General features: G+C 56.5%; 3 protein-coding genes across 5 annotated transcripts in view; 1 reads left to right on the top strand and 2 right to left on the bottom strand.

Moving 5' to 3' along the window:
* The first annotated feature begins 2,477 nt into the window (after nt 1-2,477).
* Tnfaip8l1 (TNF alpha induced protein 8 like 1) lies at nt 2,478-12,230 on the top strand. Its single transcript, XM_005081376.3, has 2 exons — nt 2,478-2,587; nt 10,947-12,230. The coding sequence occupies exon 2, from the start codon at nt 10,952-10,954 to the stop codon at nt 11,510-11,512; it is 561 nt and encodes a 186-aa protein (XP_005081433.1). The 5' UTR covers nt 2,478-2,587; nt 10,947-10,951; the 3' UTR covers nt 11,513-12,230.
* A 2,449-nt stretch (nt 12,231-14,679) lies between these two features.
* Mydgf (myeloid derived growth factor) lies at nt 14,680-20,682 on the bottom strand. The gene is made up of 6 exons (XM_040739239.1): nt 20,495-20,682; nt 19,210-19,260; nt 17,453-17,514; nt 16,527-16,608; nt 15,915-15,987; nt 14,680-15,109 (listed from the first exon to the last, which is right to left on the bottom strand). The coding sequence occupies exons 1-6, from the start codon at nt 20,645-20,647 to the stop codon at nt 15,030-15,032; spliced, it is 501 nt and encodes a 166-aa protein (XP_040595173.1). The 5' UTR covers nt 20,648-20,682; the 3' UTR covers nt 14,680-15,029.
* A 2,639-nt stretch (nt 20,683-23,321) lies between these two features.
* Nucleotides 23,322-24,816, bottom strand: part of Dpp9 (dipeptidyl peptidase 9) — a 29,140-nt gene continuing 27,645 nt past the window's right edge. For all 3 annotated transcript variants that reach the window (XM_040739230.1, XM_013121459.3, XM_005081374.4), the window contains exon 21: nt 23,322-24,128. In XM_040739230.1, coding sequence (XP_040595164.1) covers nt 24,036-24,128 — 93 coding nt within the window. In that variant the 3' untranslated portion in view covers nt 23,322-24,035. The remainder of the gene's footprint in view (nt 24,129-24,816) is intronic.

The raw sequence follows: 24,816 nt of genomic DNA, 5'->3' as shown, positions 1-24,816 counted from the left end.
GCATCCCAACGAGGAGCGTGTAGCCGGAGTTTACTCCTCCGCCTACAGGGGACACCTGGGGTCCCTGCCGACCGAGCCCTTCCTGGCCTCACATGCTGTCCGAACCTTGTTCCTGCTCTGTCTCATTGCTCAGGCCCCAGGAGAGGCCCAGAGAAAGGGGTCGTTCGGTCGGGGTCACACAGCCCCGAGAGGTGCAGGGCGGTGCTGGGGGCTGGTGGCGCGGAGTCTGGAGTGACGTGGCCCCGCGACCCCTCCTCCCCGTGCAGATCCCGCCCACCCTGGTACCCGAAGCTCCGGGACCTGTGCAGAGCGCGCCTCCTGCCGGGCGACTGGAATCTCCGCAGCCCTGATCCAGGACCAGGACCCAGCAGGAGAGACCTCCGAAGAAGCTTCGGAGATTTCCTGGCGTGCAGCCCCCAGCTCTGGAGGAACTCCCTTCTGAACTACTCGTTTAACCCCTATGCTCCCCATTCCAAACTGAGCCCCGATCCCTTCCGAGTCCCCAAGCTTTCATCTCTGCGCTCTGAAGCTTCGTCCCCAATCAACACTAACTCACCCCAGCCCCAGGTGCCCACCACCGCATTTCCTGGCTCTGTGCCTCTGATGAGGCAAGGGACTCCTGGGAGTGGGACCCTGCAGGGAGTGTCCTGTATCTGGCTCATGTCTCTGAATATCGTGTGCTGGACTTCCATGCATGGTTGAGCAGGTGTCTGAATGACGTCCTTCTTCCTGGCTAATACTCCTTTACACAGTGGGGCACTTTATACAATGACAGACACTAAGATTGCTTCTATCCTTTGGCGCCTGTGAGTAATTCAATTAAAACTGCCACACACATATCAGAATCTGTGTTTTCTACCTAGTGTACCTAGGTGGGGGATGCCTAGGGGCCATGATGATCTTCCGTTAGCTCTCGAAATTTCAAACTGCTTTTCGAAGGTTATCGCCATTTCACACGCCCCCCAGTGGTGTCCTCATTTTGACGGACAATTTATAAGTTGTTTATTACTAAGTTGGGTATGGACCTGGGGTTTCCTGCCAACTAGGCAGACACTCCACCCCTGAACCAATACCCTCCGCCCTTCATTAGGGAATTCTAGGCAGGGGCTTCGAGGCCGGGGCTTCTCCTCTGACCACGCCCCAGCCCCTCATTATCTCCACCTGAGCCACACCCCCAGCCAACACAACTGGGTTTGAGCTCTACTTTGTCACACCCATGCTGTCTTTGGGTTTCCAAAACTTGCAAAATCAAGGCTTTCTGGCAACCAGGTGTCAAAAAACTGCTTCAGTCACACACACACACACACACACACACACACACACACACACACACACACACACACGCTACCCTGGCTCGTACTTGGACGTCTGGGGTATGAAAATCTAGAGCACTGGTCTCTACTGGGGATACTGAGCCATGTGGGGCTGTGGGGCTGAGCTCCCAGCAGAGAGTGAGTGCAGGCCAGGGAGGATGTCCGGCGCCCTGCGGAGCTGGAGGGCTACTGAACACAAGTTTCTGGCCCCATGCATCGGATAGAACAATCTGAAATGGGTGGGGGAGCACTTGGTTCTGTGCTGCTCCGGGCAAGCCGCTTGCCCTCTCTGGGCCTCAGTTTCTATCTCTCATAATGTAAAGGCTGGATTTATTGTTGTGTCTTAAAGCCCGTGCCAGGGAAGGTCAGGACGCAGTCAGCAAACATCTGCGGAGCTTCCTGGAGAGGGCGATAGCGCTGAGGCCTCCTCAGTGCTGTGACTGGGCCATCTAGGCACAGGAAGTGCAGACCGGGGTGGGGGGGTCAGGGGTGGGCGGGAGGTGGTGGGGGTGCCAGGGGTGGGCGGGAGGTGGTGGGGATGTGGGAGCCACTTCCAGGTTGAGTTCCCAGGACTCACAGCTGCGTCCTCCTAGCAGGCAGCTGGCCGAGCCCCGCCCCAAAGAGCGAGTCCATCCTGGTGTCCCCCTCACCCCAGCGACATCCACCGAAGGGGTTCTTCACAGGACTCATGAAACCCAAAGATCGTACCATGCCAAATGTCGGGGTGCACTTGTCACGGGGGTTCCAGGTGGCACCCTAACTATTCAGTGGGTAAACTGAGACCGGCCCGGAGGGGTCCATGTGCCTCTTGGTGCCTCGCGGGGACGCGTGTCTTTGCTTTGTCCTCTCCAGTCTCTTCCGGGGTGCACACGCACCCCATCCTTCTCTGCCCGAGTCTCCTTCTTCCTCTCCCCGCCCCACAGTTCCCGCCACGGAACCCCTGCGCCGCCCTCGCCTCGGCGTCCGGCGTCCGGCGCTAGCTATTCCGGAGGAATCCCCCGTTCACGGACCACGCCTCTATCCGCCCCCGCCACGCCCTCCGCGGCAGAGGCCTGCTTCCATTGGCCCCTTCGTACACCGCCCGTGCGCTACTATTTGCTGAGCCAGTGAGCGCCTGCAGAGGCGGGGCCTGTTCTGTGTAGGGGCGTGGTTACACAAGGGGGCGTGGCCTCCTGCCCAGCCGCCCGCTCAGATCCATCGGCCAGAGCCTTTGGCTGCACGCAGCACAGAGGTCCCTGCACAAAAGTGACGGCCAGCCGGATCCTGAGGAGCAGGTGAGCGACCGGGGTCCCGCACCCGTCCATCCTGAGTCCTTCCCGTCCCCTCCCATTCCCACACCGCCCTGTGTGCATCCCGACCTCAGTTGCTCTCTATGCCTGTGCCTGGCTGTGTGAGCAGGCTGCTGTGTGCTACAATAATGGTCCAGGCATACGCCCTCAAGGGGGACTTGACGGACCCGGCCCTTTTCAGGCGTGCAACCTGACTGCAAAATGATTTGGGTATTCCCTGCAGTGGCGGGCTAGACCCCACTGTGGCTCTGGCTGATACAGGGACCCCGCCTGAGCCCTGTCATCCAGACTAGGAGCTTCCCATCGCCCTGAGGGCTTGGACTCAGTTTTTACCAGCAGGGATCCAGGACAGTTCCAGTCACATAATTGGCAGGTGACCTGACCTAGCTAGGTCTGTGGCCTCCTGGCTCTTTCAGCGGTAGCCTGGAGGGTAAACTGAGGCCCAGAAAGAAGCCTGTGGTTTGTCCAGGAGGTGGAGACAGAATGTGGTTTCTCACCTTTGTGAGCGGCCAGTCTGAAGAGGGACAGAGTGAAGGCCGAGCTGGACACAGGCTCCTGGGTCACTTCCCCGCTCCGGGCTGTGAAGCCTCTGGAAGCCTGCCTTGGGGTCAGGACACAGCTCACACAAACCTGACTCCCTTGAACAAGTAACTTAATTATAAGCCTCAGTTTCCCTGTCTATGACTTGAGAAGGCTGTTTCCGGACTCCCTGGGGCTACAGGCTTCTGGGAGGATTAAAAGTTCAGACAAAACACCAGAGGTGGACCCGGGGTGGGCAGCTATGTCTAAAACAAAGAGGAGACTGGGGTGTAGCCAGGGTGAGGGGTGGGGGGAGTGTTCACCAGGAGTGGGGTGCATGGCTTTGATCCCAGTGCTTGAAGCAGAGGCAGACAGATGTCTGCGAGTTTAAGGCCAGGTCTGCATAGTGAGTTCCAAGCCAGTCACGACTCTCTAGTGAGAGTCAAGCAACAACCAACCAAGAGAGAAAGAGAAACAGGAATGTGGGCTTTGTGTGCCAAACTTCCTGCTTTTCTGTCCTGGGACTTCAGAGTGGCTGCCCCTGACCCACATGGGATGTCCAGCCGCAGGACCTTTGCACAGGCCTTCTACAACCACGGCTGAGCAACACAGGCGCCAACTTTAAAACATAACAAGTTCATGATCTGGGCCGCACCTAGGACGTGGGTGGCTGGCAGGGACGGGGCAGGGCGGGGCCATGGGGACTATAATGTGACCGAACAAAGAGCAATGGCACTAAACATCTGGGCTGGGCCAGGGCTGGGGAGTCCTAGGATGGGGGACAGGGACAGGAGACACTTGTCCCTCAGTTTAGCCTCTGAGCTCTGGGCAAGCTAGGACCCAGCCCACAAAAGTGTGTTTAATGATTCAGTGTGAGGGGACTCAACATCCCTGAGGCCCAGTAGTCATGGCCGCAGGGGGACGAGTCAGCTGCTGAGTCAGGTGCCACCCAGGACCACTGGAGCCTTACGGAGGGAGAAGGTTGATCTGGGGATCCGGCAAGCCCACTCCCCCCAGAACCCCAGCATGGCGCCTGCCACCATGCAGTCACTTTGAGTTCCCAAACCTCTGTTTCCCCATCTGGAACCCTGCTGAGGCCATCAAGGACCCTCTAGAGGGCCCTCTGCATACTGGGGGCTTCCACAGTCCTGACCAAAGGCACCATCAAAGGGCTGATGGGGTGCACAGCTTCTGGAAGATTCCCAGGCTGGATCAGTAGGCCCCTCCAATTTTGGAGTGAGCCCAAGGGTGTGGTGGGCAGAGGCTGCCGTGAGATGAACTCTTAGTTAGGGGCTGGATTCATATCACAGTTCTGACTTACTGTTACTCTGTGGATATCCGTCAGCTCCCAGGCCCCTGCCTCAGTTTCTCCTTTTGTCATAACCATGAGGGGTTACTTAGTCATTTGACAAACAGTTCCTGACACTGAAGGGGACGTCAAGTTTGGTGTCCACCTCCTCCTGCCTCACAGTCGGCAGAGCTGGACTCTGTCCTGAGTTATGACTTCAACCATCAGATGAGGCAGGGATGGAGAGGAGGGGTCAGTCTCACAGCAACCCTGGGAAAGAGTACTGTAAGTGGGGGTTCAGCTGTGCAAAGGCCCTGGGGCCTGTACGGAAGGAGCATGGAGGAGGCCTGTGGCTGGAGCAGACAGAGAAGAGAGGTAGGACACTGAGGACTTCGACTCCAGCAGTGAGGGAGGTGGCAGCCATGGAGGGTTGAGGGGGGCTGACTCTGCGCCCTCGGGGCTCCCGGCGTTTTGGGGATCTTGGCGAGGGTGAGAGGAATCGGGATGGACGCTTTGGAGCATTGAGAAACGGAGGGGGCTGGTACACTCTGGGGCTGAATGCGCACACTGTGACCTCCATATTCACCTTGTTAAAGGCTTGAGTGGGTGCTGGGTGTGGTAGGACGTTCCTGGGAGGCTGAGGCAGGAGGATCATGGTAACCAGAAGCTAGCCTGGCTATCGAGTGAGACCCTATTTCAAACTCAAACTCTGTCCCTGAAGAAGCCATATGTGGAAGCTGAATCATGGATGCCCCCCATGACAGTCTCTTAAAATATATTAATTTATTAATTTTTGGGCATACCCCCCAGCCTCCCTACCCATACTTGGTGCCGTCATTGTGGAGACCCTGTTTGAGGACCCCCAGTGTCTTCTCCGCTTGGGAGCCTCCTTCCTCCCTGATTTCCCTGAAAGCCAATGGCGACGGGCAGAGAGCCCCTGTCCTGACGCTAAGGGTGCTGTTTGCAGGCAGGGTCCCCAGTAGGTGACACCGTGCTGGGAAAGAGACTTTTGAGGCCCTGGATGACTTTTGGCCCAGCCACCCTTGGGACAGTCAGCCAGGGTGGAGAGCGAGGATGATGGGCTTGGCGACATCAATTATGGATGCGCTGCGTGTGGGACATAAAAAATTCATGAGGCCAGGGGCTGCCCAAGGGTGGGCGTCAGTGTCAGCCTCACGAGAGCTGCTGCTGGGTTTTGGGAATTTCGCCATCTCGTTGTTAAACTCAGATTAAAAGTCAAAGAGTGAGTGCTTTCTAGCTAAGTAAATCATGTTGTATTCATTATTTATTACATTTATTTACTGTGTGTAAGCCAGGGCACGTGGGCTGGAGGTTATATAATAACTTGTGGGAGTTCATTCTCGCTCCCATAGTGTGGGTCTCAGGGATTGAACTCAGGTTGTCAGACTTGGTGGCAAGCGCCTTTACCTATGGGCATGCTGACAGAATGTAAATCGTATCATAAATAAGAAAATTGTCAGATCTGTCAGCCAAGCTGAGGAGGCAGAGGCAGGAGGATCAGGAGTTCCAGGTCAGCTTTATTTAGTGAGGATAACAGCCTGGGCTACGGGGCTGGAGAGATGGCTCAGAGGTTAAGAGCACTCACTGGCTGTTCTTCTAGATGGTCCTGAGTTCAATTCCCAGCAACCACATGGTGGCTCACAGCCATCTATAATGAGATATGGTGCCTTCTTCTGGTGCGCAGGCACACATGCAGGGAAAACACTGCATACATAATAATTAAATAAATCTTAAAAAAAAAAACAGCCTGGGCTACAAAAGACTTGGTCTCAAAACACAAAACAAAATAAAAGCATAAGAAGGGCGCTTTCTCGGATGTGAATGCTGTTTCAGTGAAGCTACTATTAAGACGCAGAGGTTAGGTCAGGTGGGGCGCACGCCTTTAATCCCAGCACTCAGGAGACAGAGGCAGGCGGATCTCTGTAGTTTGAGGCCAGCCTGGGGTCCACAGACCCTGTCTCGAAACAAAACAAAACAAAAAGGGGTGGGGAGAAATACCAAAACCAGAAAGCATGTGTCAGGGCTGAGGATGAACCGGAAGGTAAAATGCTTGCTGTCCAAGTCTGACTCTCCGGAAGCCCACACCACTGTCGTCTCATGCTAGAGGTCGGGACAGGAGTGTCCCTGGGGCTCAGTGTCAGGGCTGGGTGTAGGGAGGAGGAGGAAGACACAGGTGTCAATCCCGGCCTCCACATGCACAGCAGAGGAGGAAGCCGGGCCATCAGTCCCCAGCACCACGCAGTGGCCACCAATATAGACACCCGTGGCCTGGCTGTGGCCTGCGCCCGAGTTTGTCCTCTCTCTCCTGAGTCTGCTGGGAACAGCTCGGGGGCTTCCGAGCGTCACACATCTCTTGTGGCCACGATGGCCTCGAGGACCGGATCCTCAGACCTCTGCAGAAGCCTGGGCTTCTGGCCGACTGTGGCGACCATGGGGATGGGGCCTGGGGACTGCCGACCGATTAGAGATCGTGTCAGCTGCGCCAAGACACAAGGGCCTGTCCACTGCACTCACCTCTGGGCACACCAATGAGTGCGTGTGGGGTAACAGTAAGACTTCATTCACAAAATCAGGTCGGCGCTGTGAGCAAGTGGGGGGTCGTGAGCGAGCAAGTAGGGCAAGTGGGGGGCATGAGAAAGGGGCGGGGCATGAGAAAGGGGAGGGGCATGAGCAGGGAGGGGCATGAGAAAAGGGCGGGGCATGAGAAAGGGGTGGGGCATGAGAAAGGGATGGGACATGAGCAGGGAGGGGCATGAGAAAGGAGAGGGGCATGAGAAAGGGGTGGGGCATGAGCAGGGAGGGGCATGAGAAAGGGGTGGGGCATGATAAAGGGGTGGGGCATGATAAAGGGGTGGGGCATGGCAGGGAGGGGCATGAGAAAGGGGAGGGGCATGAGAAAGGGGTGGGACATGAGTAGGGAGGGGCATGAGAAAGGGGTGGGGCATGAGCAGGGAGGGGCATGAGAAAGGGGTGGGGCATGAGAAGGGTGGGGCATGAGCAGGGAGGGGCGCATCTCCTGGCGTCTACAAAGACCAGAAAGCAATGAAGACCTTTTATTTTGGGCATGGGATGTCACTGTGTAGCCCTGACTGCCCCGGAACTCACTCTGTAGACCAGGCTGGGTTTGAACTCACAGAGACCCACCTGCTTCTGCCTCCCGAGTGCTGGGATTAGAGGCGTGCACCACCACCTCTTGACTTCTCCCAGGCTTTTCTGTGGGTGGCTGGGACTTGAACTCAGGTCTGTATGCTCACAGCAAGCATTTTACCCACTCAGTTGTATCTAACGGGTGTAGCGATGTCCCAAGGCCCCGAGGCTTCCAAGGTACCTGGGAAGCGATGTTGGTGCTCTGTGACAGCCCTCGAGCTTCCTGGACTGACTTGTGTGGGTGGGCCGAGGGGAGGGGGGACTGGATGAAGGGCAATGATGAGGACAACACGTGTGTCACCTGGGTTTGAACCTCCAATCGCTGGGGCCCATGTTTCTCTCCACACTTTTCTCTCCAGAATTCTTTACACCCCGTTTCGCATTCAGGAATCGGTTAGTCACTGCATACACATTTACTGATCACCAGCTGTAGGCTTGGTGGGGTGTTCCCTGCAGACCCTACCAAGACCAAGAGAGACCCCGCTCCCACCCTCCCAGCCTCTCCCCTCTTGCCTCCTGCACCTGCAGACCCGAGCTGCCACCCCCAGCACTGCATACAGGAGGTGTGGCAGCACCTCCTGGCACTCAGGAGGTGGAGGCGGGTGGATTGGGAGTTCACAGCTTTGTAGCGGGGAGAAAAGAAAAAGCAGGAAGTGGGCCAGGGAGGTGCTCCTGAGTTCGGACCTTTACTCCCCAAGGCCTCCTGCAATCCACCACGGCAGCAAGGCCCTGTGGCTTGACCTTGTAGCAGGGGCCAAGATTGATCTCTGATTCCAGAGCCGGCCCAGTGGCTGCAACTGTCCCCACTGCAGGGGGAGGTCCGATGGAATCTGGCAGGCAGCCTGAGGCAGAGGGATGACCCAGAGCTGTTATGGGGTGCTGGGAGCTGCAGGAACTGATGGGGTTCAGAGTGCAAACTCAAGTAGGGTTTGGCATCCCATGAGAAGTCTAAGGAGGACGGTGTGTGTGTGTGTGCGTGTGTGTGTGTGTGTGTGTGTGGTGCACGCCTTTAATCCCAGCACTAGGGAGGAGGGGGCAGGTGGACCTCTGTGAGTTTAAGGTTAGCTTGGGCTATGTGTAGTGAGACCTGTTCTCAAAGAAAACAAAAACCTAAAAAACCCACCAGGGCCCAGGAGAGGATGTGGGGCCCTGATTTTGGATTGGGGACTATTGTCCCTGCAGGGTGAGGAGCTATGTTCATGGCCTGGATGGCCCAGGCGGTGTGGCCCTGCCCCAGGGCCTTTGCAAAGTCACCTCCCACTACTGTCCCCCCCCCTCTGACCTGTCCTGGGGTTCAAAGCTCCCGGACAAGCTGCCTGTCTGTGGACCTTGCTCTGGCCTTCTCCCACGCCGAGGCCCACTCTTTGCTGTTTGTTTTTAGTGTTTACTGGTTTGGTTCGTGTGTTTTCCTCCTCCCCCGGCTCACAAGGCCTCTTTAGGGTGGATTTGGGGCTCCAGCCAGACACAGTGGGCACGTGCCTATCATTTCACTGTGAAGGGGCTACGGCAGGAGGATTAGGAGTCTCAGGCCAGGCTGGGAGATGTGAAACCCTGCCTGGAAAAAATGTAAAAATACATAAAAACGAATTAAGGGGTGCAGTGGGTGATGTGAATTCAACTCCAGGCCCAAGATGGTCCCCAAATTACGTCATAATCAGAAGATGCAGAACGGGAGCACTGGGGAGGCGGGGGCAAGGTCTCTTCTGGTCACTTCTGTGCCCCTGGCGTTGGGTACTCAGCTGGTGCTCCATAAACACCCATTCGGCAATGGAGTGACCCAGTGAGAGTTGGACTGAGTTCTGAAGGGTAGGGTGGGCTGCTTAGCGCTAGACTTTGGCGGGGTGCTGTGGCCCAGGGTGGGCAGGGACCAAGGCCACAGCGCCTCTTTCCTGGGGAAGTCCCTGCCTGAAGGCCTCACGTGGCTGCACACAGACCCTAGGCAGGAAGGCCTGTCCCCCGGGACAGCCACCATCCTGGTCTGTTAGGACAATGGGCTTCAGAACAGGAAGTGGAGGCCAGCAGCTGGCTGCCCCAGGTGGCTGCTCAGGAGTGGGGATAGCCGGGATGGCCGCAGCTGTGCCCCCCTGCCCCCCCCAGTCTTCCGGAAGTCCACACACTCTCAGCTTCACTCCTGAGCCACGGAGCCCAAATTTGGTTTTGTCCATGGGTAAGTATGGCCCAGAGAGGATCAGCACCCCCCGGAGTCACACAACCACCAAGCCAAACAAGGAAGCCAGACTTTGTTCTTCTGAGAGCCCCTTGTTCAGTGTCAATTGGGAAACAGTCCCTGGGTGGTGCAGAGGTCCCTCTGCTCCTGTCTGCGAGAGAATCTTCTTGCTTTCCTCTGTTTTTTGGAGAGGGTCATGTAGCTCCGGCTGCCCTCCAGCTCCCCATGTAGCTCAGGCTGACCCCTTGCCTCCACCTCCAAGGGCCAGGGTGACAGGTGTGCAATGTCTGGTGTCCATGGTGTCCCCAGTCACTAGGGAGGAGGCAGGAGCACCCAGGTGTGGGGTCATCAGGGGCTGACCGTCCTCTTTGCCGCGTGGCCCCTGGGTACAGTGGACTTTGAGGGGACAGACTCCACCACTGAGCATTTAATCCTGCCTGAGCCACTCAGGACGGCTGTGCTCTTTGCAGAATGGCGTTGGCGGAGGTGACGAAATGGGTTCACGTGGCAGGAGCACTGTGTCAATAGCTGTGTCTGGGCCCTGGCTGGTGGACAGCGGGGTGGGGGGGTGAGGAGGCAGGGAAGCTGCAGAGCCATCCATGGGCCCCTGACCGCTAAGGCCAAGGACAGGATGGGAGGGGTGGCTGCCTGGGGTCTGGGTTCATACAGAGGCAGGCTTTGTAGAGGACTCAGGGATGAGTGGGCTGGGTGGGTGGTGCATGGCTGACCAGGGTCAGGTCTCAACACGGCCCCTGTGTGTCCCTCAGCTTTTCCGGGTTTGCTCACTCCTAAAGGGGCCAGAGGTCCCCAAGAACACAGCAGAAGAAGGGTCAGGCCCTGACTCCCCTCTGTGGTGGGGGAGGCAGTTGCAGCCATGCAGCCCTGTGAGGCTCAGAGGGAGGGCTGCATGGGAGGGTCAGGCTCTGGGCACTGGGAGGTTTGTAGGAGTTTATTAGGGAAGGGGCCTGAGAACTCTCAGTGGTTATGAGCGCTTGTCTCTTGGGGAAAATTCTAGAACTGCTTGATCTAAGTACTGTGACAGAAGGGTTGGGGCTGCTCCACGGGGCCGCTTGCCTGCTCTGACATCAAAAGCCTCAGCTCCCAGCCAGCAAACAGCCAGCTGGCTTCGGGAGTAAAGGTGGTGCCCGGCCCTGTCCAGATGTTACCATCTGCATGCATTCCTTTGACCTGTCATCCCGCAGGGCCCATGGACACCTTCAGCACAAAGAGCCTGGCCCTGCAGGCCCAGAAGAAAGTTCTCAGTAAGATGGCCTCCAAGGCCATGGTGGCCGTATTTGTGGACGACACCAGCAGCCAGATCCTGGACGAACTGTACCAAGCCACCAAGGAGTTCACCCGCAGTCGGAAGGAGGCGCAGCGGGTGGTGAAGAACCTGGTGAAGGTGGCGGTGAAGCTGGCCGTGCTGCTGCGGGCGGGTCAGCTGGATGGCGACGAGCTGGTCCACTTGCAACGGTTCCGGGGCCGGGTGCGCAGTCTGGCCATGACAGCCCTCAGCTTCTACCAGGTGGACTTCACCTTCGACCGGCGAGTGCTGGCCGCAGGGCTGCTGGAGTGCAGGGACCTGCTGCATCAGGCTGCTGGCACGCACCTCACCGCCAAGTCCCATGGCCGCATCAACCATGTCTTCGGCCACTTTGCCAACGGCGACTTCCTGGCCGCGCTGTACGGCCCGGCAGAGCCCTACCAGGGTCACCTGCGCCGCATCTGCGAAGGCCTTGGGAGGATGCTGGACGAGGGCGGCATCTGACCTGGTCTGGGGACCGCCCCCCCCCGCCGAGAACACCACCACTCGTCCCAACTTCTGCTCCCCCTTCTGCTCCCCAGACGCTGTCTTGCAGCCCAGGCTCTCTAAGTAGCTGAGGCTGACCTTGAACTAATGCCGCTGCTCCTGCAGTTGCCTCCGGAGCGCCGAGGTGGTGGGTGTGCTCCACCGCTCGCTGTTGGCCTTGTCATTCTTTCAGACAAGAGCGTGGAGAACTGGGAGAAAAGACTTGTGCTCCCTACCCTCTGGCCCCTGCCAAATGCCCATGTTCCCTTCCTAATTCTCAGGCCTCCCAAGGTGACTTGCTTTAGGAAATGGAGTTCAAGCCCTGACACCAGACTAGGACTGAAGCCGTCCCAGCCTGCCAGGTGGGCGTTGGGATCCGGAGGGGACACCATCTGGGACTGCATCTGAGAAAAACTGCAGGGGAGGTGGCTCAGCATGTCGGGGCGCTCGCTGCCAAGCCTGATCATGGAGTTTGATTCCCAAAACCCGCACAGTGGAAGTAGAGAACCAGTTTTGGCAAGTTGGCCTCTGACCTCCACGTGGCCCGCCCACGTGACCATGCACTGATGAGCTACAGATCTGCTGGAGTCCTTGGGAGGGAGGAGCCTGGGGATCTCAGAGGCTGTCCCAGCTTCAACAGGGCAGAGCTACTGGAGACACATGTCTGTTAAATTATAAAGTGCTATTTGGGAGTCAAGCCCAACGTTTCCCTTTGTGTTGCAGCCAGGGCTTGTACCCAACGCTGACTTCCCCTACGGGCACTATGAGACAGGACTTTCATCCTTGGAAAGGTAGGCAAGCTTTAGCTACCTTCGAGCACAACTGAGGTGTGGATTAGTGCTCTAGAATTCCCCAGTGAGGGGCTGGGGGCGTGGCCAGAGGTGGAGCCCCGCCTAGAATTGCCTAGTGGGGGCGTGGCCAGCTATAGGGGTAGGGAAGTGAAGACCCCGCATCTGCACATGGTGGATGGCGCAGCGGTTGTGCAATGCTGCAGAGGGAAGGTTATCTGGGGTGTTGGGGAGGACTGCAGGACACAGTTTACAACCTGTAGCCTGTGGGGCCTGGTGGGAGCCAGAGGCTTCAGTAGTGTTTCAGACAAAGGCCAACACTTACAAGTAAGATTCTACCAACAGCTACAGATTGATTTTTGTTTTTTTTTTTTTTTAAGCAGTATCTTAGCCTGTAGCCCAGGTCGGTCTGGCATTCATATCCTCCTGCCTCAATGTCCCAAGGGCTGGCTAGAGTCGCAGCCTGAGTCCCACACTGCTTTGCTACAGTCACCTCTCCTGTCAGCCCCTTGAAGCCACTCCAGCTCCACAAGGGAACTTGTCTCCCTTTAGGCGCTGGGCTGGATCTTGAAACTGGGACACCAGCACGCATGCTGCTGTCCCCAGATGAAACCTTCATGCTGACCAAATGGGAAAAGTCTTGAGTTTTGTGGGCTGTGTTCATAGGGTGGGGGGGGGGGCCCAGAGCACACGAGGGACTCTTGTGTTCACGGGTCCATCGCCTGTGCTATGCAGGGCCCTGCCATCAAGTCAGCCTCTTTTCCTTCTTAGGGCTGGATTCTCAGGGTGGCCTGGACCTCTTGCCTCCGCACCTCGAATGCTCGAGATCACAGGCCTATGCTTCCAGGTCTGGGATAGAAAAATGTTTAAAGCTGTTGTGGGGCTGGTTACACGGATCAGTGGGAAGAGGAGCTTGCCGCCAAGCCTGCCGACCAGAGTGTCTCTATGCCTGGGGCCACATGGAGGAGAGACAGCCATGTCCCACAAGCGTCCTGTGACCTGCGCCTGTGTTCTGTGGCTCTCAGTCAACCACAGAGACTAATGAATCCAGACAAAAACTCAAGCTCAGAGTTAAGCTAATGTCAGAGGCCCTGACAGGGTAGTTCCTCCCCTGCCCAGCCGAGAGATGACAAGATGGGGATAGACACCCCCACCCCAGGCTCCATTGTGTCCCCTGGGCTAGTCACACGCCGGTGGCTGTAGCTTCCAGTAAGATGAGGAGAGGGTCTGGATGTGGCTGAGGCTTCCCTGGCCTCCTGTGCTTGAGGAACTGAGCTCATTCCTGGCACGAGTTTTCCCCCCAGAAAGCTAAGATTTAATGATAAAGGGCCACTGTGTCCCAGCACCCAGTTCTATAGACTTTGTGTCCTTGGTGACAGTTGGGGACCCTCAAAGACACACAGGAGGAGAAAGTCTTCATGTCATCCCATGTCCTTCCCTACCACGGGGTGTAAGGTGAGGACTGTGCCACCTATACCTGGTATCGGAGTCCTTGGAGCGTCAGGTTCCTAAGACGACTCTTATGTGTGGCCTTCCCAGAGCACACACAGCACATGTCCTCAGGTGGGTCCCACTCTGTAGTCTTAGATGTCCTGAAAATCACTGTGTAGTCCAGGCTAGCCTCCCACTCACAGAGATCCCCTCACCTTTATCAAAGTCCCCTCCTTGAAGCTTGGGACAACAGGAAGGTGCCTTGCCCTTGCTATGGGACAAACCCCCCCAAAGAATGGGGGACACCAGTGCCCTGTGCAGGTCTGAGAGGCACAGGACTGTCTGGAAGCCTCAGTCTCTCACGTTTGTCCAGAGGTCAAGCCCAAACTGAAAGCCTGAGACACCTTAGGGCTTCTGTGGGTTTCTTTGGCTGCAGGTTATTTTTGGATTCGGTTTAAAGACTGCTTAATGGGGCTGGGCAGGCGCTCAACTGAGTGCTGACTGCTCTAGCAGAGGGCCCAGGTTTGATTCCTACGGGCAGCCCACAAGCACCTCAACCCCAGCTCTCGGGTCTGATGGCCTCTTCTGGCTCCACAGGCACACAGATGACAGACTCGCAGACACTCACAAATGCAAGCATAAAATAAATCTACTGACATCTAGCTTCTACCTGAGTTCAAAAGCCCACCTGAAGCTAGAATCTGTGGGGACAGTGGCCTCACCCTGGGGTCCTTGTGCCAGGGGACAGTATGGATTCTAGACAATGCGGCAGCTCAGGAGTGACTCATCCCTCCATGGGTGTAAAGTCACTGGCCGCCTTGGGGTCCACCATGTTGGTACCTGTGTGACAGTCACTCTTGGAAAAGGCCACCTGCCTGTGTCTGCTGTTGCTACCATGAAAGGCGAGGAAGGCAGCGGGAATTCGAGTCTGAGTCCTGACCCCACAGAGTCCCAGCTGTTTATTTGTTCTGTCTCTTCCCCTCCTTTTGAATGGAGGTGCCTTGGGTGGGGTGAACAGTCCCGGGGATGAGGATGCTCATCTGTGGCTCAGAGGGAAAACCACACTGATTTCAGGAGAGCCAGGAGGCCCCTCGGTCCCACCCAGCATGTCCTGTGCTTCCCTGGTGACATGGGTGACAGGACTCAGAGTTCAGCAGAGTGCTGCAGTGTGAGCTGTAAACAGGGCGACACCAGCTCCTACGGGAACCAGTGTCCCAGACAAGTAGTCGGGGCAAGTGCGCCTGAGGAGGACAGGGCGACCCATGATACACGGTGAGTCACAGCTCTGAGCGCGCCGCCTTGGCCACTATCACCAGCTTGGAGAGCTCAGACTTGAAGGCCCCAGGCCTGTGAGACACTGCAAGACAAAAGCAGAGTTGGGCCCCGACACGGTGCCACGCGAGACGCTGACACAGGGACAGTGCTGGCAGAGGGGCAGGTACGGTGGATGAAAGCGAAACTGCAGAGCCAGGTATGGTCACTGGCTTGTCGCTGCAGCCAGGGACATGGCAGAGGGCTGGGGCGTGGTCAAGGAGCCCCCACAGCCCCAGCAAAGCCTGGAATAGGTTCTTCTGAGGACTGGGACCCACGGCCTTGGGCTGCCAGGGCCTCCCTCACCATGCCCTCAGAGTCTCGCAAAGCTACGCTAGGACCTTGATCCTCTGGATTTGCGCTCTGCCTGGGATGTGTTGCCACAGCAACACCAAGGGGACCAGGACAGGTGATAGCTAGGATGCTGCGAGCTAACCTGACAGGAACAGCTACAGCACAGGGCCCGCCCCGCAAGTGGCTTTGCCTTTAGTCCGCTCCCCATTCTCCAGATGGTCTCTGAGCTGCAGTGCACGGTCACCAGGCCCTGCCACCTCTCTGAGCTGCAGTGCATGGTCACCAGGCCCTGCCCCCTCTCTGAGCTGCAGTGCACGGTCACCAGGCCCTGCCACCTCTCTGAGCTGCAGTGCACGGTCACCAGGCCCTGCCACCTCTCTGAGCTGCAGTGCACGGTCACCAGGCCCTGCCACCTCTCTGAGCTGCAGTGCACGGTCACCAGGCCCTGCCACCTCTCTGAGCTGCAGTGCACGGTCACCAGGCCCTGCCCCCTCTCTGCAAATGGCTCTTTCACAGGTGCTGGCGTGTCTTCCACGTGCTCTCCCATCTTCACCTACCTGCTGTCTTGGTCACTTCAAATTCCTCACTTTTAAGGGGGACATCACTCTCTCTCTCAAACGCAGCTTTGGACTGCAAGAGAACAGGGCACTTCAGTACACACACGCCATGACAGAGAAGTCCCCTCCGGTCCCCTCAGTTTGGTATCCTGAGCACTGTGGCCTAAAGCCAGGCATGCTTGCTAGAGTGGATGCAGTGATCCCAGTGTGGATCCCAGGCAGGGTCAGCTCACAGGTGACAAGAAGCCTCAGTGTCCCCTTGCCTCCCAACAACACACTTAAGGAGGCTGCTATACGGCTCTGGTGCTGAGGGTAGAACCTGTTGTCCACTGACTTGAGGGAAAGGAGTGGACCAAAGCCGCCTGGTTCCTCCCACCATCCTGCAGGGTGCACTGGCCTCCGCTGCCAATCTCCCCTTCTTCTGGCCTCCCGGGGTTAAGCAGGTTTATGTAGAGGGATGGACTAGGTGCCCCCATCACGGGCCTCCTGCTGAGGTCCCCAACTCAGGTGGGAGTCTGGGGGGTCAGGAGGGTGGCTGAGTTCCTTGCAGTGAACAGTATCTGGGGCCCTGCAGACCCCTCCCATCCTGGGGTCCCCCAGACTGGCACTCACATAGGCCATGGCGTACTCGATCTCAGCACCCCGCACCTCGGCCTTGAACTGTGTGAAGTAGAGGTAGGACTTCCCCTGGGGCCTGTGGGGAGACAGAGTCAGCACAGGAGGTACCCAATTGAAGCCCCAGAAAGAGCTTAGTGACATGCGACTCCATGGTAGGAACTGCCAGGACTGTAAAGCCTGGGGACAGGGCTACATTTTGGGGTTTGCCTTCTTTTTTGTTTCAAAACTGGTTTTTGAGACAGGGTGTCTGGTAGCCCAGGCTGGCCAAAGCTAGCCTTGAGCTCCTGGTTCCCTTGCCTCTGCCTCCCCAGAGCTGGTGAACATGAGAAACAGTAGGCAACTGTACTCCACAGAAGGCAGGGCTCTATTTCAAGTTTTAAAGTTTGCCAGAAAGTGCTTTGGTGACTTCCTGCCCTGTGACCTAACTCCCCAGACCCGTGCCCTCCTCTCTGCTGTCTTCCCCTCCCCTCCCTCTCTGCTTGGTGCTTTGGTGTTAACAACAGACTTCCCGGGGTCACAGGGCCACTATCCAGTGTTTCCCACTTGTCCTCCATGGAACACAGTGTGCACATCCTCAGTGGCTGCAGGGGACAGCAGTCCCCCTCCCCCAGCCCCGAGCATCCTCAGTGACTGCAGGGGACAGTCCCCCTCCCCCAGCCCCGAGCATCCTCAGTGGCTGCAGGGGACAGCAGTCCCCCTCCCCCAGCCCCGAGCATCCTCAGTGACTGCAGGGGACAGTCCCCCTCCCCCAGCCCCGAGCATCCTCAGTGACTGCAGGAGACAGCCCCCCTCCCCCAGCCCCGTGCATCCTCAGTGGCTGCAGGAGACAGTCCCCCTCCCCCAGCCCTGAGCATCCTCAGTGGCTGCAGGGGACAGTCCCCCTCCCCCAGCCCCGAGCATCCTCAGTGGCTGCAGCTCACCTCCAGATGGTACAAGTGATGTGCTGACTGTCTTCACTTGTCCCCAGACTCATCTGCCATTGCTGGGGAGAGAGGACAGGCGTGGTGAGCAGGGACAGGTGGCCAGCCTCTCTGCAAGACCCTCCCAGGCTAGAGCCACAGACACTGTCCTCCAGTGGATCAAGGCACTGTCTATGTCATTTTCTCCCGTAGGGGACAACAGCTTGAGAATGGCTCCCAGCTCGGCAACAGCGAGATCCTGTCTAAAAACCAGACAAGGGTTGGGGACTGTGGGTCAGTGTCTGGCTCCAACCCCAGAAACAGGGCACAGTGGAGCAATGTCTGTCACCCCAGCACTCAGGACAATCAGCAGTTAGCCTTACCCACACAGGAAGCCAGCCTGGGCTACAAAATACCCTGTCTCAAAAAACAAAACACACACACACACACACACACACACACACACACGCACGCACGCACGCACGCACGCACGCACGCACGCACGCACGCACGCACCCCAAACAACCAAAAAACAAAATATGGGCATAGTGTAGTGGTACATGTCTTTATTACCGACACTCAGAAGGCAGCTCTCTTTGAGCTCGAGGTCAGCCTGGGCTATGTTATAAGTTCCAGTCCAGCCAGACATATACCATGAGACCCTGTCTCAAACAACGACAACCCACAGCCTGAGAGACGACTTTGCACCTGAGGTCACGGCTGCTCTTCCAGAGGACACAGGCTTGTCCCAGGACCCACATGGTGGCTCACAGCCATCTTTAACTCCAGTTACAGGGGGCCTGATGCCCTTTTTTGGTCTTCACTTCACGTGTACCAGATATGCAGCTGGTGCACAGACATTCATATGGCAAAACACCATACACAAAATAACTGGCACAAAAACAAAAGCTGCTGGGTGGTGGCGCACGCCTTTAATCCCAGCACCGGGGACGCCCTGACTGCTCCTTCACACATCACAAGAAAGGTCGTCCTGGACTGCAGACTACACATCTGCCATATACCAAGCACTCTCGTCAACAGTCACGGCCTGAGTGAGGGGCACCATGCCTGGCAGGTTGACAAACCACTCCCTTCCCTGTCTAGATGCTTGCAGCAGGGAGTAAAGAATCTCAACAGGCATGGGGGCTCAATTCTGTCATGCAAGCAGACTTGAGAGATAGAGGCAAGGGGATCGCCTAATGTGTGAATCAGCCTGGGAAACACAGGAAGGCTGGGTCATTCTGGGCTGCAGCGTGAGCCTATCTCAAAATAAGGCCCTGGAGAGGTGGCTCCGAGGCTAAGGCTGCTCTTCCAACACACACGGGGTGTCCAACTCATTGAACCTTGAGGCCAGGGCTGCGTCTTCTGGCTTCCATGGGCACCAAGCACATATACGGTACATAAGATACCATGCAAGCAAAATAGCCATATACATTAAAAATATAATAAGTAGCCTGGCGGTGGTGGTACACACCTTTAATTCCAGCATTCAGGAGACAGAGGCAGGTGGATCTCTGTGAGTTCAAGGCCAGCCTGGTCTATGGGCTCCAAAGCTACAGAGAAACCATCTTGAAAACCAACAAATAAATAAATAAAAGTAATGAGTAAATATCTTCAAAATAATAATAATTAGTAAATATCTTCCAAAGAAGAAGTAAGTATCTTCCAAAAATCAGAAAGAAAGAAAACGCACCGTCTGCACGTTCTCTGTGCTAACTGGTTGATGGCAAGACCACGTCCACAAGAGAAGGAGGCAAATGAGACCCTGTGTGACTCACCTCGTTGGTCCCTCCTTGGGAAGCGTACGTGAACGTGCACGTGAACTTGCCCTGGGGAGGAGAAAACAGAACCCTGAAGGACCACTGTCCCAGGGTCCAGATCAGGACCCCAGCATGGGTGTGGCTCTGCATGCCCATCATCTCAAGCACCGGACCCCGCTGTCACGCACTGTTCTGAGTCTCCATGCCTTACAAGCATGTTTCCTAAGTCAGAAGTATCCTGGAAACCATGCTTTTCAGCCTCTGCTAAACTTGTGGGCCCATGACGTACACCCACGCCTTTCCTTGCTAACCCTGAGCACTTGGGACCACTCCCGTTACACACGGTGTGCTCTTGCACCGATCTTCCCCAACAGCTGTTTTCTAGCCACCCCAAGCCGTTCCCATAAAAGAGGACCTCAAAAGCCAGCGAGTGAGGGGCTGCTCTCTGAAACCCCTACTTGAGGGGAGGCAGTCTTCTGACCAGTCAGTGCACTTTTAAATACAGCTTGCTTCAAGCAGACAGCTGTGAGAATGCTTTTATCTCAGACTTAAAAGCAATCAAGGAAGCCCAGGCAGGAGAGCCGCAAGATCAAGGCCAGCCCTGGTGACTGACTCACCAAGACGCTGTCCTGAACGCAACGGCACAGAGGCGTACATCTGCAGTACAGCTCCCGCCTAGGGTCACCCAGTGAGGGCCTGGGGGCGTGGTCAGAGGTGGCGCCCCTACCAAGAATGCCCAAGTGAGGGTCTGGAGCTGGGGTAGAACACTGGGCTCCATCCCAGCACCATACAAAAGGAAATGGAAGGCTCCACGACGCCCTCCAGTGGCCATCTGACTCCTTCCCTTAGAATATCGGCTTTGGGTTCAATACCCAGGAGGCCCTGGCATGCACAAACCGTTGCTACTTCCTGCCTGCAACACAGGCCTGCCACGAAGCACCGGGCTGTAAGAATGCTCTCAGGAAACGGCCACCAGGGGACACAGCTGTCACAGTGACGTTGGGGCGGCCACGAGAGGAGAGCGGCTGGACTCGGGTAAGGTCTGGGGTGCTTCCTCCCTGGTCCACACTCACGAGCAGCCCCCGCGGGGCCTGCACAGCGCGGACTCCTGAGACCCGCTGCTCTCACCTGCCAGCATTCCCTTCTCGGGAATGTGACGGACGGACAGGTGGCAGGCGAGGCAGCTACGCCCCCTCCGACCGCACAGTCTTCGGGGAGCCCCGCCCCTGCCGGTCCGACCCGATCCCGACTCTGGCTCCGCCCAAAGCCTCAGTCGCCGATGCCCCTGGGGCTCGGCACTTACCCCGGGCCCTACGTCCTGGGAGAAGGAATGTACGACGCCTCCTGGCCTCACGTCAAACGGCACGGTGGTGGGCTCGGACACAGCGGCCGCCAACGTCAGCGCCGCGGCCGCCAGGAGCAGCACAGCCCAGAAGGCTCCGCTGGGCGCCGCCATCTTGGTTCCGGGCCAATGCGCAGGCGCTCGCGGACGGGGCGCGGCGAGGGACACGTGGGGCGGCCTGCGCGGAACACGTAAGCGCGATGCCGTGACGCGCAGGTCGCAGCTCTGGCCGCCACGTCGCGGCCGGGCACGGCTTGGCACGTGACGCGTTACAGCACCTCTGATTGGCGCTCGAGGATGAATGGGGAGAATTCGTGCTGCGGGGGTCAGAGTTTCCATTAACTTTTGCCTTTTTCCGGGTCAAGACCAGGTTCCCCAAGGGTGAAAAACGTATTCCGGTATTTTTACATGTGTATCTCATTTAAATGGACTCCAGGTCTCCATCTTTCGGGCAGCATGGGGCTTAACTGTGTTTTGTTAAATTATCTCTAATAGTTTCTTCGTCTTGTAACGTACTTTACAGTTTAAATTTTATTTAAAAATATTTTTATTGTGGGATCTGGAGAGATGGGTCAGCTATTAAATAGAGCACTGGCTGCTCTTGCAGAGAGAGCACCAGGTTCGAGTCCCGGCACCCACACAAGGCGGCTCCCAACTTCTCTAACTCCTGTTGCAGGGGACCCGACTTCCTCTTTTGACCTCTGCAGGTACCAGTCATGCATATGGTGCGCAGACGGACATGCAAGCCGGCAAAACACCACACACATCGTGATATGTAGTAAATACCAGATGGCCAGCCTCCAACTTATCTCCTAATTCCCTGCCTCCACCTCCGCAGAGCTGGGATGACAGGTTTCACTGGTGGTGGGACCCCGGGGATGCTAGGTGATGGCCCTAGCCTCTGAGCCACAGCCCAGCTCTATGGGTGAACTGCAGGCTCTATGGCCTGAAGTGGCTGTGGGCTTACGGGACCCTGCAGGTCTTATCTGACAGACACACTCGCCTGTTCCTACTCCCCAATGGCCAGACAGACCCTAGCTTGACAGTGTCCAGTGTTGAAGGAGGAGGGTGTCCGAAGCACGGACCGTGGACATTTTCACTTGGTGTGTCACAGGTGTTGCTTAGCTGTTCTGGGGCCTAAAGCATGACTGGTCAGCCCTGTGCTGCTGCAGTGTTCCCAGTTTTCTGTCTGTCTGTCTGTCTTTTGTTTGCTTTTTGAGACAGGGTTTTTCTGTGTAGCTTTGGAACCTGAACTTGAACTCACTCTGTAGACCAGGCTGGCCTCGAACTCACAGAGATCCGCCTGCCTCCGCCTCCCGAGTGCTGGGATTAAAGGCGTGTACCACCACCGCCAGGCAATTCCCAGCTTTGTGACTTGAAAGTTAGACTTAAACTGGCTGGCAAGATGGATGAGTATAGATAGGGGGAGGGGCTTACTGCCTGGCACTCCAGCCCTGGGGACTAGATGGTGACAGATCTGACTTCTGCAAGTTGTCCTGACTACATGTGAGTTGGGACAAGCCATGCATAACAGAAAATAAATATGTAGTTTAAAGAATTAACCTCCAGCTGGGCTGTGAGTTCGAGGCCAGTCTGGTCTACAGAGTGAGTTCCAGGACAGCTTCCAAAGCTACACAGAGAAACCCTGTCTCAAAACCCCCCTCCAAAAACAAAACAAAACAAAACATTAACCTCCAGCGCCAAGCGATCCTCAGCCTGGTCACAAGGACTGGCTCAAACTGTCCTGATGGTGCTCACCGCGGCCTGCTCCGTCCTCCTCTGTGTTCACCATCTGCTCTCTCGGTCCCTTCCCATCCCTTCCTTTTCGTTCTCCATTAGTTGTTCCTTTACATTTATTTATCCAGTGCGTGAAGGTCAGAGGGCAGCTCGCGGGGTCAGTTCTCTCATCCATCATGTGGATTTTGGCCATGAAACTTGGGCTTGGCAGCAAATGCCTTAACCCGCTGAGCAGTCTCAGCTGCCGCAATTTCTGTTTCCCACATTCCTTTCAAATCCAAGGGAATGGGGAGGGGGCTGCTTCACTAGGCACACAGGCCATGTGTGCTCAAGGGAACCTGGCAGAAGCCGCCAGCTGTGCAACAGGAGACTACCACCTCACCACTATAGGTCTTAGAGGGAAGCATTTCATCTTTGATAACTTTGCTAAATTTATGTTATTATTGGGGTTTCAATACAGGGTCTCTCTGTATAGTCCTGGCTGCCCTGGAATTCTGTAGACCAGACTATCCTGGAATTCACTGTGTAGACCAGGCTGGCCTCAAACCCATGGAGATCTGCCTGCCTGTGCCTTCAAGTGCTAGGACAGCCACCATGACCACCCGTCTTTAAGAATTCAATACTTTGAAGGCTGGAGAGACGGCTCAGCAGTTAAGAGCAGACCTGCTCTCCCAGGACTCAAATTTTATTCCACACACCTCATCGTGGGCTCACACCCAGCTCCTCTGGCTTCTGGAGACATCCACACTCACGTGCGAATATCCACTGACACAGACACATGCACACACATACACAAACAATTAAAAATACTACGCCTTTAAAGAATAATTTCAACAATTAAAATGTTTTTCAGACAGGGTTGTAAGTATTCAAGGATGAACTCCTGACCCTATGGCCTCCACCTACTGAGGGCTGGAATAGAGCCCACAGGGGGCGTCCTATGCACCCCAGCAACCCTGTACCCCCATCCCAGCCTGGCAAGAGCCCCCGCCCCCCACGCCGTGCAATCCCTCAGGCCAGCTGGCTTGAGAAGGACCCTCACACAGCACCATTTCCGTGTGGAATCGTTTAATGAGTCTACATACCACATAATTATAAAAGAATAAGAATTGACAAAAATATTTTCTTTCCATAATATGTAGAGGTGGTTTCTGGGTTGTTTTTTTTTGTTTTTTTGTGTTTTTTTGTTTTTTTCCTTTTTTTCCTTCTTTATGCCCGAACTCTGATGGGAGGGGTGGGAAGGGCTACAACCCTGAGGTCAGGATGGGTCCTACTCCCGATCCCGGCACCCCGGGCGGTGTGTGAGGAGGAGTCAGGCAGGGACAGGTAGCGCAGAGGGCGTCTCAGACACAGGCTTGGCAGCTCCGCATAGGCTGGGCGTCGGGAGGGCGTTGGAGTCCCCAGCTGCCCAGTGCCGTACCTCCAATTTTATATTTCGGTACCGCTTCCTGTCTTTTAAATAATTATTAAAAATGCTCCCCAAACACACACGACTCTGCAGTGGGGGGTGGGGGGGACACGGGGGCGGCACATGCTTCTGTGCTGGGATGGTGCTGCAAGTTTGGGGCTGTGGCAGCCCCCATGACGGCTGTAGGCCCGGTGGCGGCCTCCTCCTAACCAGCCCATGGAGGGAAGCATGGGGGCCTCCACCGCCTCTATCCTGGCCCCCAAGCAGCAGCAAGCAAACAAATCGAAAGCTTCAAAAACTAAAAGATTACAAAAAACGCAAGAAAAGCAGCGACGGCATCAGGGCAGAGGTCGGAGGTCACAGATGCTCCTGCAGGAAGTGCAGCAACGTCACCTCGTAGTGCTCCCCGGACTCGGGGCAGCGGATGCTGTGTCTCTCGTTGGGGTAGATCTGTGGAGGAAGCAGGGTTGCTGCAGCCAGGGGCTGGGGTACACAGATCGCCACATAGGGCAGAGGCATTGGTGACATGGGTTACTGAATCACCAGGTCCAGGGCGGGACATCTCTTCTCCAGACCCACAGCTGCCACCCACGTGTAACCCTGGGAACGAACGAAAGCCATGGCCTCGCCTCCTCTATCCTGACCTATAATCATACCACCGCCCCCCAAGTCAGAAGTCTGACAACACCCCACCTCCTTCGAAGAGGGAAGCAATGTCCCTCTCCTGTACTATGTGGCCTCCACAGTCCAACAGGATGTCCTCCAGGCAGAGGGCCCCCCCCCAGGTCTGCTCCCCACTTCACAGCTGAAGCTCCGCCTCTTAGCAAGCTCCACCCCTCACGCCAAGGCTCCACCCAGTAGGCCCTACCCACCATGCTCACTCCCATGGCAGGGTAGGGGGTTCCCTGGGACTGTGTCCTCACTCGCTTCTGCACCTTTAAATATTCCCTCCCTCAGGGAAGTCCTCTGGGGTCTCTAATCATTTAGCGGCACCCCCATGCCTGTAGCCAAGCCGATTCGTCAAAGCAGGGGTCTCTGGTAAAATCACGGAGGACCTGGGGTGTGGCGGTTGTTGGCACAGGCCGGCCAATAAAGATGTGACTGAACACAGGGCCCTGAGAGCTCAGACCACACCGGG

The sequence above is a fragment of the Mesocricetus auratus genome, unplaced genomic scaffold (genome assembly GCF_017639785.1).
Source record: "Mesocricetus auratus isolate SY011 unplaced genomic scaffold, BCM_Maur_2.0 Super-Scaffold_100676, whole genome shotgun sequence".
Lineage (NCBI taxonomy): Eukaryota > Metazoa > Chordata > Mammalia > Rodentia > Cricetidae > Mesocricetus > Mesocricetus auratus.
The sequence above is the reverse complement of the archived record's forward strand: the minus strand, read 5'-3'. Positions and strand labels throughout refer to the sequence as shown.

Bases quoted from the DNA above. Each gene is read 5' to 3' on its own strand.
- Mydgf (XM_040739239.1), bottom strand. From the start codon at position 20,647: ATGGCGGCGCCCAGCGGAGCCTTCTGGGCTGTGCTGCTCCTGGCGGCC. The intron at 19,261-20,494 runs GTAAGTGCCGAG...TCTCCTCCCCAG, and splicing joins CCCAGGACGTAGGGCCCGGG to GGCAAGTTCACGTGCACGTT. The intron at 15,110-15,914 runs GTAGGTGAAGAT...TTTGTCTTGCAG, and splicing joins TGAAGTGACCAAGACAGCAG to TGTCTCACAGGCCTGGGGCC.
- Tnfaip8l1 (XM_005081376.3), top strand. From the start codon at position 10,952: ATGGACACCTTCAGCACAAAGAGCCTGGCCCTGCAGGCCCAGAAGAAA.